The sequence below is a fragment of the Oncorhynchus mykiss genome, chromosome 23, assembly GCF_057628025.1.
Source record: "Oncorhynchus mykiss isolate SJ-2025 chromosome 23, ASM5762802v1, whole genome shotgun sequence".
NCBI lineage: Eukaryota > Metazoa > Chordata > Actinopteri > Salmoniformes > Salmonidae > Oncorhynchus > Oncorhynchus mykiss.
In genome coordinates this window covers 40,310,724-40,329,315 of record NC_143044.1, presented here as the reverse complement: position 1 = coordinate 40,329,315, position 18,592 = coordinate 40,310,724, and the positions used below count along the sequence as shown (strand labels likewise).

The 18,592-nt window shown below is 46.2% G+C and overlaps 1 protein-coding gene across 7 annotated transcripts in view; it reads left to right on the top strand.

Moving 5' to 3' along the window:
* bahcc1b (BAH domain and coiled-coil containing 1b) overlaps positions 1 to 18,592 on the top strand; it is a 123,159-nt gene that overhangs the window by 90,763 nt on the left and 13,804 nt on the right. For 6 of the 7 annotated variants that reach the window (XM_090217469.1, XM_036960705.2, XM_090217471.1 and 3 more), the window contains 3 exons: positions 412 to 653; positions 7,995 to 8,227; positions 8,305 to 8,484. In XM_090217469.1, coding sequence (XP_090073595.1) covers positions 412 to 653; positions 7,995 to 8,227; positions 8,305 to 8,484 — 655 coding nt within the window. The remainder of the gene's footprint in view (positions 1 to 411; positions 654 to 7,994; positions 8,228 to 8,304; positions 8,485 to 18,592) is intronic. The other variant, XM_036960707.2, reaches the window with a different exon arrangement.

The window sequence follows — 18,592 nt, the reverse complement described above, 5'->3', positions numbered from 1 at the left end:
ATTTCTTTTATTTTTAATTAACTAGGCAAGTCAGTTAAGAACAAATTCTTATTTTCAATGACGGCCTAGGAACAGTGGGTTAACTGCCTTGTTCAGGGGCAAAATGACAGATTTGCACCTTGTCAGCTCGGGGATTTGATCTTGCAACCTTTTGGTTACGAGTCCAACGGTCTAACCACTAGGCCATACAGATACACAGTATATAGCGGTACTGTACATGCATGTTAAAACACAGTATATAACTGTACTATATATATATACACAGATATAGAGTATACACTGTACTGTATATACACAGTATATAACTGCACTGTATATACACACAGATACACAAGCTACATTTTCTATGTACTGTCACACAGTACAGTCCATTTACAATCTACTATATCCTTCATGTCTATCTGTCTGCAGGTGTGTCCGGTGAAGGGTGTCATGGAGACGGTGGATGGGGCGGAGCTAGCGATACGAGTCCAGCTAGCGGAGATCCAGAGACGTTACAAAGAGAAACAGAGAGAACTGACAAAGCTGCAGAGAAAACATGACCGCCAGAAAGCAGAGACCTCTCATAGCCCTGCTCGCAGACGACCCGGTCGCCCCCGGAAACGCAAGTCTACCTCCAGTCCCAGCGCCTCAGACGGCCCCAAGAGACTCAGGCGAGTGTCTCCGCAGGGATTCTCCTATCCACTTATTCACTTATACAAGTTTAAAGTTTTAATGTCACATGCACAAATACAGTGAAATGCCTTTCTTGCAAACTCAAAACCCAACAATGCAATAATCAATAACAATGTATTACTAGAAAAAAACACATGAGAAATAAGAATAAGAAATATGAAATACACCATAAAGTAAGTAACTAAGCATACTATATACAGGAAATATTTGAAAAGTCAGTTCCAATAACATATGTACATGTGCAGGGATACTGGAGTGATGGAAGTAGATATAGGGTGATTAGGCAACAGGATATATGATAAACAGAGTAGCAGCAGCTTGTATGTTAGTAGGTGTGTGGGTGTGTAGAGTCAGTATAAATGTCTGCATATTATGTGTGAGTGAGCAGATGCTGGTGTGTGTGTGTGTGTGTGTGTTGGAGTGACAGTGTTTGTGAGTATTTAGGTCCTTGTGAGTGTGCATAGAGTGCAAATACTGAAATAAAAGGTCAATAAAGATACAAGGTAAACTCGGTCCATGTAGCTATTTTGTTTAGCTATTTATCAGTTGTATTGCTTGGAGACAGAAGCTGTTCAAGAGCTGGTTAGTTTTAGACTTGATGCATCGGTAGCTCTTGCCGTGCGGCAGCAGAGAAAATAGTCTATGGCTTGGGTGGTTGGGGTCTTTGACCATTTTCCGGACCTTCTTTTCACACTGCCTGATATAGAGGTCCTGGATGGCAGGGAGCTCGGTCCCGGTGATGTACTGGGCTGTCCTCACAACCCTCTGTAGTGCCATGCAATCCAGGGCGGTGCTGTTGCCATACCAAGCAGTGATGCAGCCAGTCAATACGCTCTCAATTGTACAGCTGTAGAACCTTTTAAGGATTTGAGGGCCCATGACAAACTTTTTCAAGCTCCTCAGAGGAAAGAGGGACTGTCGTACCTTCTTCATGACTGTGTGTGTGTCTGGACCACTTTAAGTCTTTAGTGATTAGAGGAACATGAAGCTGTTTACATGCTCCACTGTCACCCTGTTGATGTGGATGGGGACGTGCTCACCCCTATGTTTTCTGTAGTCCACGATCAGCTCCTTGGTCTTGCTGACGTTGAGGGTGAAGTTGTTGCTCCGGCACCACACTGCCAGGTCTCTGACCTCCTTCTTGTAGGCTGATTCATCGTTGCCGATGATCAGGCCTACTGTCGTCAGGGAACTTGATAATGGTGTTTGAGTTGTGTGTGGCCACACAATCGTGGGTGAATAAGGAGTACAGGAGGGGACTAAGCACACACCCCTGTGGGGCTCCTGTGTTAAGGGCCAGTGTGGTGGAGGTGATGTTGCCTACCCTCACCACCTCAGGTTGGCCCGTCACGAAGTCCATGATCCAATTGCAGAGGGAGGTGTTCAGACCCAGAGTCCTAAGCTTGGTGACGAGCTGTAGTCAATGAACAGCATTTTCACATAGTTATTCCTCTTATCTAGGTGGGTGAGTGCAGTGTGGAGAGCAATTGAGATTGCGTCATCTATGGATCTGTTGGGGTGGTATGCAAATTAGAGTGGGTCTAGGGTATCTGGGATGGCGGAGTTAATGTGTGCCATAACCAGCCTCTCAAAGCACTTCCTGATTACAGAAGTGAGTGCTACAGGGCGGTAATCATTGTGTCATGAAGCCTTGATTGTGGTCATTTTAAAACATATGCGGATTAAAGACTGGGACAAGGAGAGGTTGAAAATGACCGTGAATATGCCTGCCAGCTGTTCTGCGCATGCTCTGAGAACGCACCCTGGAATACCATCGGGGCCCGCGGCCTTGCAGGTGTTGCCCTGATTAAAGACCCTAAAGGTGTGACGGCCCTCACGCCCGGATCAATGTTGTTGTCAAAGCGTGCATAAAATGCATTGAGTATGTCTGGTAGAGAGGCATCATTGGGCAGATCATGGGCACATCATCCATATTAGACTGTAGCCCCTCAATGTGGCGGGTGTTAGAGCCTGTGGAATATGATTTCACCTTATTCCTATATTGTCCTTTTGCTCGTTTGATGACTCTGTGGAGGTCATAGCGGGCCTTCTTGTACTTATTCCTGTCTTCGGCCGTAGCATCAGGGTTGTCTGTGATAGCTCTGTGTGTGGTAGTCTTGTCCTTTAGTTTAGCACCAACTTCGGTGTTAATCCAGGGCTTTTGATTGGGGAAGCAGCGAACCTTCACCGTGGGTACAACGTCGCTGATGCATTTTGTATTGAAGCCAGTGACGGAGATGGTTAGGTCGTCGATGTTATCGGCAAAATCTCGAAACATATTCCAGTCAGCGCTAGCATAGCAGTCCTGTAGCTTACCCTCTGATTCTGGTGACCATTTCTCAACGGAGCGAATTGCTGGTACTTTGAGGGAGGGCCTTGTATCCTTGCTTGTGGGTCGAATAGCAGTGGTCTAGGGCTTTATGGCCTTTAGTGTCGTTGGAGATGTGTTGATGGAAGTTGGGCATTAATTCAAATTGCCGGAAACCAGAAAGGCAGCCTCTGGGTGTAGGGTTTCCTTCTGGTTTATAGCCTTGTACAGTTATTAAGTGCCAGCTTATTATTTTTATTGTCCTGAGGTGGAATGTATACAGCAGTCACGATAAATAACAACTGAAAACTCCCTCGAGAGGTAGAAGGGTCGGCATTTGACCATCAGATATTCCAAGACGGGTGAACAGTGGGTTGACACTTCCACCTTGCTGGAATTAGGATACCAGTTGGAGTTGAGGAAGAGGCAAATACCTCCCCCCTCGATTTCCCCGACTCCACTGTCCTGTCCGCCCGGTGAATGGAGAATCCATCGAGTTGGATAGCCGTGGAGGGTATCTTGTATGAGAGCCATGTTTCTGAAAAGCAAAGAGTATTGCAGTTCCGAGAGTCGCGTTGGTAGCAAGTCCGTGATTAGAGATCCTCCATCTTATTATCGAGTGACTGAACATTAGCCAGTGGAATGGAGGGAAGAGGTGGCCGGTTTTCCCTTCGCCTTAATCTCACCAGGATCCACCCTCTCTTCTCTGTAACGCCGAAAAATGGGTTGGAATTACAGAGGGAGCCCAGGGCAGATGATTTGAAGTAGAAGCCGTAACTGGGGCAAGTAACTGCCGATCTGATGTTCAAAGTTCTTCTCAGTTGTAAGAAATAATAGAGGATACATTACAGGAAATAGAGTGAAAATAAAGGACAAAATAATCACAGAAAAGCTGTCTTGGGTCAGCCAGCCCACACCCACAAAAATGACATTCCTTATATTTTGGACTCACAGAAATACTGTTGCCTGAGATGAACCCTGTTGAGCTTCTTTATAAGAGGAACTGCTGCCTCTCTCGCTCTCTCGCTCTCGCTCTCGCTCTCTTACACACGCACACCATATTTATCACTCCATTGATTATGTCCTGACCCCCTCTCACCCTCAGCACATATTAATATGGACAAAGTCCCCATGTAGACTTATCACAGTGATGAATGACTCTACAACCCCCTCTTCTTACACACACACACACACACACACACACACACACACACATGATTACAAAGCAAATCCCCTAATGCCCTACACAGTGTTAAATTCCAGTGTTAGGTCATCATATTGATGGATGTGTTTTCTGGCTGTGCTCCACCTATGATAGCGTGATAAACTGATTAAACAAGCACAACGTTTATCACGGTTACCACAGTGATTACAACACACTAATGAAAAATGACAACACGCACACACAGAAGACACACACACACCACACACATCCCATATTTGTTTAATTACTGGAGCTGGCTGGTATGTGACAGGGTGTATTTTTTAATTAATGAATTAGTGTAGTATCATTAGTGTATTCCTTAATCTTTGAGAGAGAGACAGAGACAGAGAGAGAGAGAGAGTTTCTCTAGCAACTGGTCTCTTGGTGGCAGTACTTGTTGGCATCGGTGTTGGAGAGAGGAAAAAGGGGAAGGCTGTTATAGTAATTACATTAACTGTTGATTTTACATCATTCTACATCAACCAACTGCCCTTGTCCCCTCTTCACATACTCTCCTTCCAGTGAGGATGTGACTGAAGGCTATCGCTTAGGGACTGACTGGGGGTCAAAGGTTGAAAGGAGAGGTCAGGGGGTGATGGTGACAGACAGGTTAGGGCTGGGTGATGGAGAGTTGGTGTGTGGGATGGGAATGAGGGGTATGGGTAGGTTTGCAAAATTCCGAAAACTTTCCGTACGGATTCCAGGAATCCTCCAACCGGGATTTCAGAAAAACCAGGGAATTTATTGATGGTTCCTGGAATTTTGTAACCCTAGGTATGAGTGGTGTGGCAGTTTGTTAGGGGGAGTTTAGGGGGGTTCAGGAAGCTGGCTTCTCTGTAGATCCTGACGTCAGCAGGAAGCTGCCTTCTCTGTAGATCCTGACTTCAGCAGGAAGCTGGCTTCTCTGTAGATCCTGACTTCAGCAGGAAGCTGGCTTCTCTGTAGATCCTGACTTCAGCAGGAAGCTGGCTTCTCTGTAGATCCTGACCTCAGCAGGAAGCTGCCTTCTCTGTAGATCCTGACGTCAGCAGGAAGCTGGCTTCTCTGTAGATCCTGACCTCAGCAGGAAGCTGGCTTCTCTGTCGATCCTGACCTCAGCAGGAAGCTGGCTTCTCTGTAGATCCTGACCTCAGCAGGAAGCTGGCTTCTCTGTAGATTCTGACTTCAGCAGATCAGTGTTACCTTTCTTTTTGTCTGACTGCCTGAGATGACAACTCAACCAGGTGGTATTTCTCTCAGGTTTCACATTACACATCCTATCTTCCCCTCTTTTCATGCTCCTCCTTTCCTCCATTCAATCCCTGCTTAATCCTCTCCTCTCCCTTCTCCCTTTACTCTGCTCCTTCCCCCTCCCTGCATCCATCCATCCCTGCCTCCCTCCTTTCTTCCTCCCTCCGTCATTTAATCCTCACTCCCTCCCTTCCTTCTCCTTCCCTCCTCCTTCCCGCCTCCTTCCCTCTCTTTTCCTTGAAGGGAGACACTGAGCTCTGAGGGAATATAGGATTCACCTGCCTCAGACACCATCTGCTCATAGTAGAGAGAGAGAGAGAGAGAGAGAGAGAGAGAGAGAGAGAGAGAGAGAGCGCTTATTTGAGATCGAAAGATAGAAAGAGAAAAAGGGTAGTGGAGCAGTGGTGTTCAATAGAGGTGTTCATCTATCCTGCCCTGGAGCAGGGAGTGGTGGTGTTCAATGGAGGTGTTCATCTATCCTGCCCTGGAGCAGGGAGTGGTGGTGTTCAATAGAGGTGTTCATCTATCCTGCCCTGGAGCAGGGAGTGGTGGTGTTCAATGGAGGTGTTCATCTATCCTGCCCTGGAGCAGGGAGTGGTGGTGTTCAATAGAGGTGTTCATCTATCCTGCCCTGGAGCAGGGAGTGGTGGTGTTCAATGGAGGTGTTCATCTATCCTGCCCTGGAGCAGGGAGTGGTGGTGTTCAATAGAGGTGTTCATCCATACAGCCCTGGAGCAGGGAGTGGTGGTGTTCAATAGAGGTGTTAATCTATCCTGCCCTGGAGCAGGGAGTGGTGGTGTTTAATGGAGGTGTTCATCTATCCTGCCCTGGAGCAGGGAGTGGTGGTGTTCAATAGAGGTGTTCATCCATACAGCCCTGGAGCAGGGAGTGGTGGTGTTCAATGGAGGTGTTCATCTATCCTGCCCTGGAGCAGGGAGTGGTGGTGTTCAATAGAGGTGTTCATCCATACAGCCCTGGAGCAGGGAGTGGTGGTGTTCAATGGAGGTGTTCATCCATACAGCCCTGGAGCAGGGAGTGGTGGTGTTCAATAGAGGTGTTCATCTATCCTGCCCTGGAGCAGGGAGTGGTGGTGTTCAATGGAGGTGTTCATCTATCCAGCCCTGGAGCAGGGAGTGGTGGTGTTCAATAGAGGTGTTCATCTATCCAGCCCTGGAGCAGGGAGTGGTGGTGTTCAATAGAGGTGTTCATCTATCCAGCCCTGGAGCAGGGAGTGGTGGTGTTCAATAGAGGTGTTCATCTATCCAGCCCTGGAGCAGGGAGTGGTGGTGTTCAATAGAGGTGTTCATCTATCCTGCCCTGGAGCAGGGAGTGGTGGTGTTCAATAGAGGTGTTCATCTATCCTGCCCTGGAGCAGGGAGTGGTGGTGTTCAATAGAGGTGCTCATCCATACAGCCCTGGAGCAGGGAGTGGTGGTGTTCAATAGAGGTGTTCATCTATCCAGCCCTGGAGCAGGGAGTGGTGGTGTTCAATAGAGGTGTTCATCCATACAGCCCTGGAGCAGGGAGTGGTGGTGTTCAATAGAGGTGTTCATCTATCCTGCCCTGGAGCAGGGAGTGGTGGTGTTCAATAGAGGTGTTCATCTATCCAGCCCTGGAGCAGGGAGTGGTGGTGTTCAATAGAGGTGTTCATCTATCCTGCCCTGGAGCAGGGAGTGGTGGTGTTCAATAGAGGTGTTCATCCATACAGCCCTGGAGCAGGGAGTGGTGGTGTTCAATAGAGGTGTTCATCTATCCAGCCCTGGAGCAGGGAGTGGTGGTGTTCAATAGAGGTGTTCATCCATACAGCCCTGGAGCAGGGAGTGGTGGTGTTCAATAGAGGTGTTCATCCATACAGCCCTGGAGCAGGGAGTGGTGGTGTTCAATAGAGGTGTTCATCTATCCTGCCCTGGAGCAGGGAGTGGTGGTGTTCAATAGAGGTGTTCATCCATAAAGCCCTGGAGCAGGGAGTGGTGGTGTTCAATAGAGGTGTTCATCTATCCTGCCCTGGAGCAGGGAGTGGTGGTGTTCAATAGAGGTGTTCATCTATCCTGCCCTGGAGCAGGGAGTGGTGGTGTTCAATAGAGGTGTTCATCTATCCTGCCCTGGAGCAGGGAGTGGTGGTGTTCAATAGAGGTGCTCATCCATACAGCCCTGGAGCTTAGGTCAATGGACAGACTCCCCCTGAGACTGCCTTGTCTCTCTCTCTCTCTTTCTCCCTCCAACTCTCACCTTCCTGCCACCCTTCTCTCTCTGTTTTTCAGCCATTTTTCCCTTTTTCTTGTGGTTATTCATCAGGGTCTCATAGTCACACTCCTCTTGGATATTTCAGAGTTTACCGACAGAAGGCTTTCTCTTCAAAACACAGCATCCGCACTGGAAAGGAACCACCCCCCCCCCCCCTCTCTCTACTCATGAAAGGCTAGACAGAGACAAGGAGGAAAAGGGAGAAAGTAAAAGAGCTCTTGTGAGAGGTATAGAGGGCAGAAAGACCAGATGACCTGTTATCGTTTCTTTGATCTCCTTTGTTTTTTGTTTGTTTGTTTCTAAAATCCAACTCTCTCTTCTTTGTGTTTTTCAGGGCGGAGGATTATGAAGCAGATGGGAGCGGAGAGAAGCGGAGGAAGACGATGACTAATCATGGCTTCCTCACGAGGAGAGGTCGTCCCAGCCTGAGCTCCCGACTAGCACGGAGGGTGACCCAGCTGAAGCAGAAGGTTGTGGCCCAGAGAGGTGCACCATCAGGGGGCATGCACCGTCGCAGACGGGACCCCAGACCTGGAGCCCACGCAAACTGCAGAGAGAGTGGCACAGGTAAAACAAACACACGTTAACCTTGTACCACATACACTCCCTGACACTAACACACCCATCTCTCCATGTTCACCCAGCAGCGGATACTTCCAGTAACCAGCAGGACTGGGTGCCCAATCAGGGGGTGAGGAGAAGGAGAGGTCGACCAAGGGTCAAACTGGGCGGACCTTCGACCAGAGTCCTCCGCAGAGGAGGTGTGGCCTCTGTGAAGCAGGAAATGAACGAGGGGAAGAGCAACAGCGAGTGCTCAGGCCAGGGTAAGTTACGTCTCAGTGAGATGTCTCCCGGCTGTGTGTGTGTGTGTTTGTTAGAGAGTGAGATGTCTTCAATCACGGTGGCCTGCTCTCACTTCCCGGCTCGTCTGTCACACCATTAAAACCATTAATGGCTGCCCACTGGCATGTTGCCCCACAAAACCACACTGTAACGTGAACCCCAATATCGCCTCTTTTAGAATGTCACACCCCTGTCGCCCCTCCTGCACCCCCTCAAACCAACCAGTAGAGACGCAATGTCCCCCCTTACCCAATAATCTCAAATTGATGTGGCCCTATTGTGTACGTCCTGTGTGTGCGTGTGTGTGAGAGAGTGTTGACGAGAACGTTGTGTAAATGTCAAGTGTGTCAGCGACGTCTCGACACCCGACACGACCCCTTTAGTCAGCCACACACAGCTGCCAATAAAGATCTGATCTGTGAGTGTGTATGAGTGTGTGTGTGCTTGCATGCGCGTGTGCGTAATTGAGTGTGTGTGCATGCATTTGTGTCTGTGTGTGTGTACTGATGTTTGTCTGTCCATGAGAAAGACAGGACCATTGGGTTTCCTTGACCGCAGTTATTGAAAAGGTCATAGATTTCTGGGTGGCCAACTGACCATAGTAGTGTGTTCTACAGTATATACAAACAGTGTGTGTGTGTGTGTGTGTATATACACACACACACACCCACACACACACACACACACACACACACACACACAGTGGGGAGAACAAGTATTTGATACACTGCCGATTTTGCAGGTTTTCCAACTTGCAAAGCATGTAGAGGTCTGTAATTGTTATCATAGGTACACTTCAACTGTGAGAGACGGAATCTAAAACAAAAATCCAGAAAATCACATCGTATGATTTTTAAGTAATTAATTTGCATTGTATTGCATGACATAAGTATTTGATACATCAGAAAAGCAGAACTTAATACTTGGTACAGAAACCTGTTTGCAATTACAGAGATCATACGTTTCCTGTAGTTCTTGACCAGGTTTGTACACACTGCAGCAGGGATTTTGGCCCACTCCTCCATACAGACCTTCTCCAGATCCTTCAGGTTTCGGGGCTGTCGCTGGGCAATACAGACTTTTAGCTCCCTCCAAAGATTTTCTATTGGGTTCAGGTCTGGAGACTGGCTAGGCCACTCCAGGACCTTGAGATACTTCTTACGGAGCCACTCCTTAGTTGCCCTGGCTGTGTGTTTCGGGTCGTTGTCATGCTGGAAGACCCAGCCACGACCCATCTTCAATGCTCTTACTGAGGGAAGGAGGTTGTTGGCCAAGATCTTGCGATACATGGCCCCATCCATCCTCCCCTCAATACGGTGCAGTCGTCCTGTCCCCTTTGCAGAAAAGCATCCCCAAAGAATGATGTTTCCACCTCCATGCTTCACGGTTGGGATGGTGTTCTTGGGGTTGTACTCATCCTTCTTCTTCTTCTTCCAAACACGGCGAGTGGAGTTTAGACCAAAAAGCTCTATTTTTGTCTCATCAGACCACATGACCTTCTCCCATTCCTCCTCTGGATCATCCAGATGGTCATTGGCAAACTTCAGACGGGCCTGGACACGCGTTGGCTTGAGCATGGGGACCTTGCGTGCACTGCAGGGTTTTAATCCATGACGGCGTAGTGTGTTACTAATGGTTTTCTTTGAGGATGTGGTCCCAGCTCTCTTCAGGTCATTGACCAGGTCCTGCCGTGTAGTTCTGGGCTGATCCCTCACCTTCCTCATGATCATTGATGCCCGACGAGGTGAGATCTTGCATGGAGCCCCAGACCGAGGGTGATTGACCGTCATCTTGAACTTCTTCCATTTTCTAATAATTGCGCCAACAGTTGTTGCCTTCTCACCAAGCTGCTTGCCTATATTCCTGTAGCCCATCCCAGCCTTGTCCATGTCCCTGATGTCCTTACACAGCTCTCTGGTCTTGGCCATTATGGAGAGGTTGGAGTCTGTTTGATTGAGTGTGTGGACAGGTGTCTTTTATGCAGGTAACGAGTTCAAACAGGTGCAGTTAATACAGGTAATGAGTGGAGAACAGGAGGGCTTCTTAACCTGTAGTGACGCGCAGCCCGTGAACGGGCCCGTTATCATCATCTGACACTAATTAGCATAACGCAACGGACATAAATCTTCCTAGAAAATATTCCTATTCATGAAAATCACAAGATATATTGGAACACAGCTTAGCCTTTTGTTAATCACCCTGTCATCTCAGATTTTCAAAATATGCTTTACAGCCAACGCTAGACAAGCATTTGTGTAAGTTTATCATAGCCTAGCATAGCATTATGCCTTGCTAGCGGCAGGCAAACTTGTCACGGAAATCAGAAAAGCAATCAAATTAAATCGTTTACCTTTGAACTTCGGATGTTTTCACTCACGAGACTGCCAGGTAGACAGCCAAAGTTCATTTTTTCCCAAAATATTATTTTTGTAGGTGAAATAGCTCCGTTTGTTCTTCACGTTTGGCTGAGAAATCGCCCAGAAATTGTGGTCACCACAACAGCGAAAAATATTCAAAATTAGCTCCATAATATCGACAGAAACATGGCAAACGCTGTTTAGAATCCATTCTCAAGGTGTTTTTCTAATATCTATTCGATAATATATCCGTCGGGACAATTCCTTTTTCTCTAGGACCGATTGGAGTAATGGCTACCTCTGCACTTTACGCGAGAATCTCTCTCGGAGCCACCATGTGACCACTTACGCAATGTGCCCCCATACGGCTATTCTTCAACAGAAATGCGGAAAACTATGTCACAATGCTGTAGACACCTTGGGGAATATGTAGAAAGCGTAAGCTCGTTGATGGTACATTCACAGCCCTATAGGGAGTCATTGGAACGCAGCGCTTCCAAAACCTGGGGCACTTCTGGATTGGATTTCTCAGGCTTTCGCCTGCAACATCAGTTCTGTTATACTCACAGACAATATCTTTACAGTTTTGGAAAAGTTAGAGTGTTTTCTATCCAAAGCTGTCAATTATATGCATATTCTAGCATATTTTCCTGACAAAATATCCCGTTTAAAACGGGAACGTTTTACTCCAAAAATGAAAATACTGCCCCCTTTACTCCAAAAATGAAAATACTGCCCCCTAACACCAAGAGGTTAAAGAAAAACTAACAGGTCTGTGATAGCCGGAATTCTTACTGGTTGGTAGGTGATCAAATCATACAAATCAAATAAAAAAATCATACAATGTGATTTTCTGGATTTTTTTTAAGATTCCATCTCTCACAGTTGAAGTGTACCTATGATTAAAATTACAGACCTCTACATGCTTTGTAAGTAGGAAAACCTGCATTCCCGGCAGTGTATCAAATACTTGTTCTCCCCACTGTGTTGTGTGATACCCACTGTGGTGTCTTCCCTGCTAATCTGTGCTGTGTGATAATTTGTGTGGTGTCTTCACTGCTTATATGTCCTGTGTTATTTATATATATATATACACACACAGTTTGTCTTCACTGCTTATCTGTGCTGTGTGATAGTTTGTGTGGTGTCTTCACTGCTTATCTGTGCTGTGTGATTGTTTGTGTGGTGTCTTCCCTGCTTATCTGTGCTGTGTGATAGTTTGTGTGGTGTCTTCCCTGCTTATCTGTGTGGTGTCTTCCCTGCTTATCTGTGCTGTGTGATAGTTTGTGTGGTGTCTTCCCTGCTTATCTGTGTGGTGTCTTCCCTGCTTATCTGTGCTGTGTGATAGTTTGTGTGGTGTCTTCCCTGCTTATCTGTGCTGTGAAATAGTTTGTGTGGTGTCTTAGTTTGTGTGGTGTCTTCACTGCTTATCTGTGCTGTGTGATAGTTTGTGTGGTGTCTTCACTGCTTATCTGTGCTGTGTGATAGTTTGTGTGGTGTTTTCACTGCTTATCTGTGCTGTGTGATAGTTTGTGTGGTGTTTTCACTGCTTATCTGTCCTGTGTGATAGTTTGTGTGATAGTTTGTGTGGTGTCTTCCTTGCTTATCTGTGCTGTGTGGTGTCCTCACTGCTTATCTGTGCTGTGTGATAGTTTGTGTGGTGTCTTCACTGCTTATCTGTGCTGTGTGATAGTTTGTGTGGTGTCTTCGCTGCTTATCTGTGCTGTGTGATAGTTTGTGTGGTGTCTTCGCTGCTTATCTGTGCTGTGTGATAGTTTGTGTGGTGTCTTCGCTGCTTATCTGTGCTGTGTGATAGTTTGTGTGGTGTCTTCACTGCTTATCTGTGCTGTGTGATAGTTTGTGTGGTGTTTTCACTGCTTATCTGTGCTGTGTGATAGTTTGTGTGGTGTTTTCACTGCTTATTTGTCCTGTGTGATAGTTTGTGTGATAGTTTGTGTGGTGTCTTCCTTGCTTATCTGTGCTGTGTGGTGTCCTCACTGCTTATCTGTGCTGTGTGATAGTTTGTGTGGTGTCTTCACTGCTTATCTGTGCTGTGTGATAGTTTGTGTGGTGTTTTCACTGCTTATCTGTGCTGTGTGATAGTTTGTGTGGTGTTTTCACTGCTTATCTGTCCTGTGTGATAGTTTGTGTGGTGTCTTCCTTGCTTATCTGTGCTGTGTGGTGTCCACTGCTTATCTGTGCTGTGTGATAGTTTGTGTGGTGTCTTCACTGCTTATCTGTGCTGTGTGATAGTTTGTGTGGTGTCTTCGCTGCTTATCTGTGCTGTGTGATAGTTTGTGTGGTGTCTTCACTGCTTATCTGTGCTGTGTGATAGTTTGTGTGGTGTTTTCACTGCTTATCTGTGCTGTGTGATAGTTTGTGTGGTGTTTTCACTGCTTATCTGTCCTGTGTGATAGTTTGTGTGATAGTTTGTGTGGTGTCTTCCTTGCTTATCTGTGCTGTGTGGTGTCTTCCCTGCTTATCTGTGCTGTGTGATAGTTTGTGTGGTGTCTTAGTTTGTGTGGTGTCTTCACTGCTTATCTGTCCTGTGTGATAGTTTGTGTGATAGTTTGTGTGGTGTCTTCCTTGCTTATCTGTGCTGAGTGGTGTCTTCACTGCTTATCTGTGCTGTGTGATAGTTTGTGTGGTGTCTTCACTGCTTATCTGTGCTGTGTGATAGTTTGTGTGGTGTCTTCACTGCTTATCTGTGCTGTGTGATAGTTTGTGTGGTGTCTTCGCTGCTTATCTGTGCTGTGTGATAGTTTGTGTGGTGTCTTCACTGCTTGTTTGTGTGGTGTCTTCCCTGCTTATCTGTGCTGTGTGATCGTTTGTGTGGTGTTTTCACTGCTTATCTGTCCTGTGTGATAGTTTGTGTGATAGTTTGTGTGGTGTCTTCCTTGCTTATCTGTGCTGTGTGGTGTCCTCACTGCTTATCTGTGCTGTGTGATAGTTTGTGTGGTGTCTTCGCTGCTTATCTGTGCTGTGTGATAGTTTGTGTGGTGTCTTCACTGCTTATCTGTGCTGTGTGATAGTTTGTGTGGTGTCTTCACTGCTTATCTGTGCTGTGTGATAGTTTGTGTGGTGTTTTCACTGCTTATCTGTGCTGTTTGATAGTGTTTGTGGTGTTTTCACTGCTTATCTGTCCTGTGTGATAGTTTGTGTGATAGTTTGTGTGGTGTCTTCCTTGCTTATCTGTGCTGTGTGGTGTCCTCACTGCTTATCTGTGCTGTGTGATAGTTTGTGTGGTGTCTTCACTGCTTATCTGTGCTGTGTGATAGTTTGTGTGGTGTCTTCACTGCTTATCTGTGCTGTGTGATTGTTTGTGTGGTGTCTTCCCTGCTTATCTGTGCTGTGTGATAGTTTGTGTGGTGTCTTCCCTGCTTATCTGTGTGGTGTCTTCCCTGCTTATCTGTGCTGTGTGATAGTTTGTGTGGTGTCTTCCCTGCTTATCTGTGCTGTGAAATAGTTTGTGTGGTGTCTTAGTTTGTGTGGTGTCTTCACTGTTTATCTGTGCTGTGTGATAGTTTGTGTGGTGTCTTCACTGCTTATCTGTGCTGTGTTATAGTTTGTGTGGTGTTTTCACTGCTTATCTGTGCTGTGTGATAGTTTGTGTGGTGTTTTCACTGCTTATCTGTCCTGTGTGATAGTTTGTGTGATAGTTTGTGTGGTGTCTTCCTTGCTTATCTGTGCTGTGTGGTGTCCTCACTGCTTATCTGTGCTGTGTGATAGTTTGTGTGGTGTCTTCGCTGCTTATCTGTGCTGTGTGATAGTTTGTGTGGTGTCTTCACTGCTTATCTGTGCTGTGTGATAGTTTGTGTGGTGTCTTCACTGCTTATCTGTGCTGTGTGATAGTTTGTGTGGTGTTTTCACTGCTTATCTGTGCTGTGTGATAGTTTGTGTGGTGTTTTCACTGCTTATCTGTCCTGTGTGATAGTTTGTGTGATAGTTTGTGTGGTGTCTTCCTTGCTTATCTGTGCTGTGTGGTGTCCTCACTGCTTATCTGTGCTGTGTGATAGTTTGTGTGGTGTCTTCACTGCTTATCTGTGCTGTGTGATAGTTTGTGTGGTGTTTTCACTGCTTATCTGTGCTGTGTGATAGTTTGTGTGGTGTTTTCACTGCTTATCTGTCCTGTGTGATAGTTTGCGTGGTGTCTTCCTTGCTTATCTGTGCTGTGTGGTGTCCACTGCTTATCTGTGCTGTGTGATAGTTTGTGTGGTGTCTTCACTGCTTATCTGTGCTGTGTGATAGTTTGTGTGGTGTCTTCGCTGCTTATCTGTGCTGTGTGATAGTTTGTGTGGTGTTTTCACTGCTTATCTGTGCTGTGTGATAGTTTGTGTGGTGTTTTCACTGCTTATCTGTCCTGTGTGATAGTTTGTGTGGTGTCTTCCTTGCTTATCTGTGCTGTGTGGTGTCTTCCCTGCTTATCTGTGCTGTGTGATAGTTTGTGTGGTGTCTTCCCTGCTTATCTGTCCTGTGTGATAGTTTGTGTGGTGTCTTCCCTGCTTAGTTTGTGTGGTGTCTTCCCTGCTTAGTTTGTGTGGTGTCTTAGTTTGTGTGGTGTCTTCCCTGCTTATCTGTGCTGTGTGATAGTTTGTGTGGTGTCTTCCCTGCTTAATTGTGATGTGTGATAGTTTGTGTGGTGTCTTCACTGCTTATCTGTCCTGTGTGATAGTTTATGTGATAGTTTGTGTGGTGTCTTCCCTGCTTAGTTTGTGTGGTGTCTTCCCTGCTTATCTGTCCTGTGTGATAGTTTGTGTGGTGTCTTCCCTGCTTATCTGTCCTGTGATAGTTTGTGTGATAGTTTGTGTGGTGTCTTCCCTGCTTATCTGTCCTGTGATAGTTTGTGTGATAGTTTGTGTGGTGTCTTCCCTGCTTATCTGTCCTGTGTGATAGTTTGTGTGGTGTCTTCACTGCTTATCTGTGCTGTGTGGTGTTTTCACTGCTTATCTGTGCTGTGTGATTGTTTGTGTGGTGTCTTCCCTGCTTATCTGTGCTGTGTGATAGTTTGTGTGATGTCTTCACTGCTTATCTGTGTGGTGTCTTCCCTGCTTATCTGTGCTGTGTGATAGTTTGTGTGGTGTCTTAGTTTGTGTGGTGTCTTCACTGCTTATCTGTGCTGTGTGATAGTTTGTGTGGTGTCTTCACTGCTTATCTGTGCTGTGTGATAGTTTGTGTGGTGTCTTCGCTGCTTATCTGTGCTGTGTGATAGTTTGTGTGGTGTCTTCACTGCTTGTTTGTGTGGTGTCTTCCCTGCTTATCTGTGCTGTGTGATAGTTTGTGTGGTGTCTTCACTGCTTATCTGTGCTGTGTGATAGTTTGTGTGGTGTTTTCACTGCTTATCTGTGCTGTGTGATAGTTTGTGTGGTGTTTTCACTGCTTATCTGTCCTGTGTGATAGTTTGTGTGATAGTTTGTGTGGTGTCTTCCTTGCTTATCTGTGCTGTGTGGTGTCTTCCCTGCTTATCTGTGCTGTGTGATAGTTTGTGTGGTGTCTTCCCTGCTTATCTGTCCTGTGTGATAGTTTGTGTGGTGTCTTCCCTGCTTAGTTTGTGTGGTGTCTTCCCTGCTTATCTGTGCTGTGTGATAGTTTGTGTGGTGTCTTCCCTGCTTAATTGTGATGTGTGATAGTTTGTGTGGTGTCTTCACTGCTTATCTGTCCTGTGTGATAGTTTATGTGATAGTTTGTGTGGTGTCTTCCCTGCTTAGTTTGTGTGGTGTCTTCCCTGCTTATCTGTCCTGTGTGATAGTTTGTGTGGTGTCTTCCCTGCTTATCTGTCCTGTGATAGTTTGTGTGATAGTTTGTGTGGTGTCTTCCCTGCTTATCTGTCCTGTGATAGTTTGTGTGATAGTTTGTGTGGTGTCTTCCCTGCTTATCTGTCCTGTGTGATAGTTTGTGTGGTGTCTTCCCTGCTTAGTTTGTGTGGTGTCTTCCCTGCTTATCTGTGCTGTGTGGTGTCTTCACTGCTTATCTGTGCTGTGTGATAGTTTGTGTGGTGTTTTCACTGCTTATCTGTGCTGTGTGATAGTTTGTGTGGTGTTTTCACTGCTTATCTGTCCTGTGTGATAGTTTGTGTGATAGTTTGTGTGGTGTCTTCCTTGCTTATCTGTGCTGTGTGGTGTCCTCACTGCTTATCTCTGCCGTGTGATAGTTTGTGTGGTGTCTTCACTGCTTATCTGTGCTGTGTGATAGTTTGTGTGGTGTTTTCACTGCTTATCTGTGCTGTGTGATAGTTTGTGTGGTGTTTTCACTGCTTATCTGTCCTGTGTGATAGTTTGCGTGGTGTCTTCCTTGCTTATCTGTGCTGTGTGGTGTCCACTGCTTATCTGTGCTGTGTGATAGTTTGTGTGGTGTCTTCACTGCTTATCTGTGCTGTGTGATAGTTTGTGTGGTGTCTTCGCTGCTTATCTGTGCTGTGTGATAGTTTGTGTGGTGTTTTCACTGCTTATCTGTGCTGTGTGATAGTTTGTGTGGTGTTTTCACTGCTTATCTGTCCTGTGTGATAGTTTGTGTGATAGTTTGTGTGGTGTCTTCCTTGCTTATCTGTGCTGTGTGGTGTCTTCCCTGCTTATCTGTGCTGTGTGATAGTTTGTGTGGTGTCTTCCCTGCTTATCTGTCCTGTGTGATAGTTTGTGTGGTGTCTTCCCTGCTTAGTTTGTGTGGTGTCTTCCCTGCTTAGTTTGTGTGGTGTCTTAGTTTGTGTGGTGTCTTCCCTGCTTATCTGTGCTGTGTGATAGTTTGTGTGGTGTCTTCCCTGCTTAATTGTGATGTGTGATAGTTTGTGTGGTGTCTTCACTGCTTATCTGTCCTGTGTGATAGTTTATGTGATAGTTTGTGTGGTGTCTTCCCTGCTTAGTTTGTGTGGTGTCTTCCCTGCTTATCTGTCCTGTGTGATAGTTTGTGTGGTGTCTTCCCTGCTTATCTGTCCTGTGATAGTTTGTGTGATAGTTTGTGTGGTGTCTTCCCTGCTTATCTGTCCTGTGATAGTTTGTGTGATAGTTTGTGTGGTGTCTTCACTGCTTATCTGTGCTGTGTGGTGTTTTCACTGCTTATCTGTGCTGTGTGATTGTTTGTGTGGTGTCTTCCCTGCTTATCTGTGCTGTGTGATAGTTTGTGTGATGTCTTCACTGCTTATCTGTGTGGTGTCTTCCCTGCTTATCTGTGCTGTGTGATAGTTTGTGTGGTGTCTTAGTTTGTGTGGTGTCTTCACTGCTTATCTGTGCTGTGTGATAGTTTGTGTGGTGTCTTCACTGCTTATCTGTGCTGTGTGATAGTTTGTGTGGTGTCTTCGCTGCTTATCTGTGCTGTGTGATAGTTTGTGTGGTGTCTTCACTGCTTGTTTGTGTGGTGTCTTCCCTGCTTATCTGTGCTGTGTGATAGTTTGTGTGGTGTCTTCACTGCTTATCTGTGCTGTGTGATAGTTTGTGTGGTGTTTTCACTGCTTATCTGTGCTGTGTGATAGTTTGTGTGGTGTTTTCACTGCTTATCTGTCCTGTGTGATAGTTTGTGTGATAGTTTGTGTGGTGTCTTCCTTGCTTATCTGTGCTGTGTAGTGTCTTCCCTGCTTATCTGTGCTGTGTGATAGTTTGTGTGGTGTCTTCCCTGCTTATCTGTCCTGTGTGATAGTTTGTGTGGTGTCTTCCCTGCTTAGTTTGTGTGGTGTCTTCCCTGCTTATCTGTGCTGTGTGATAGTTTGTGTGGTGTCTTCCCTGCTTAATTGTGATGTGTGATAGTT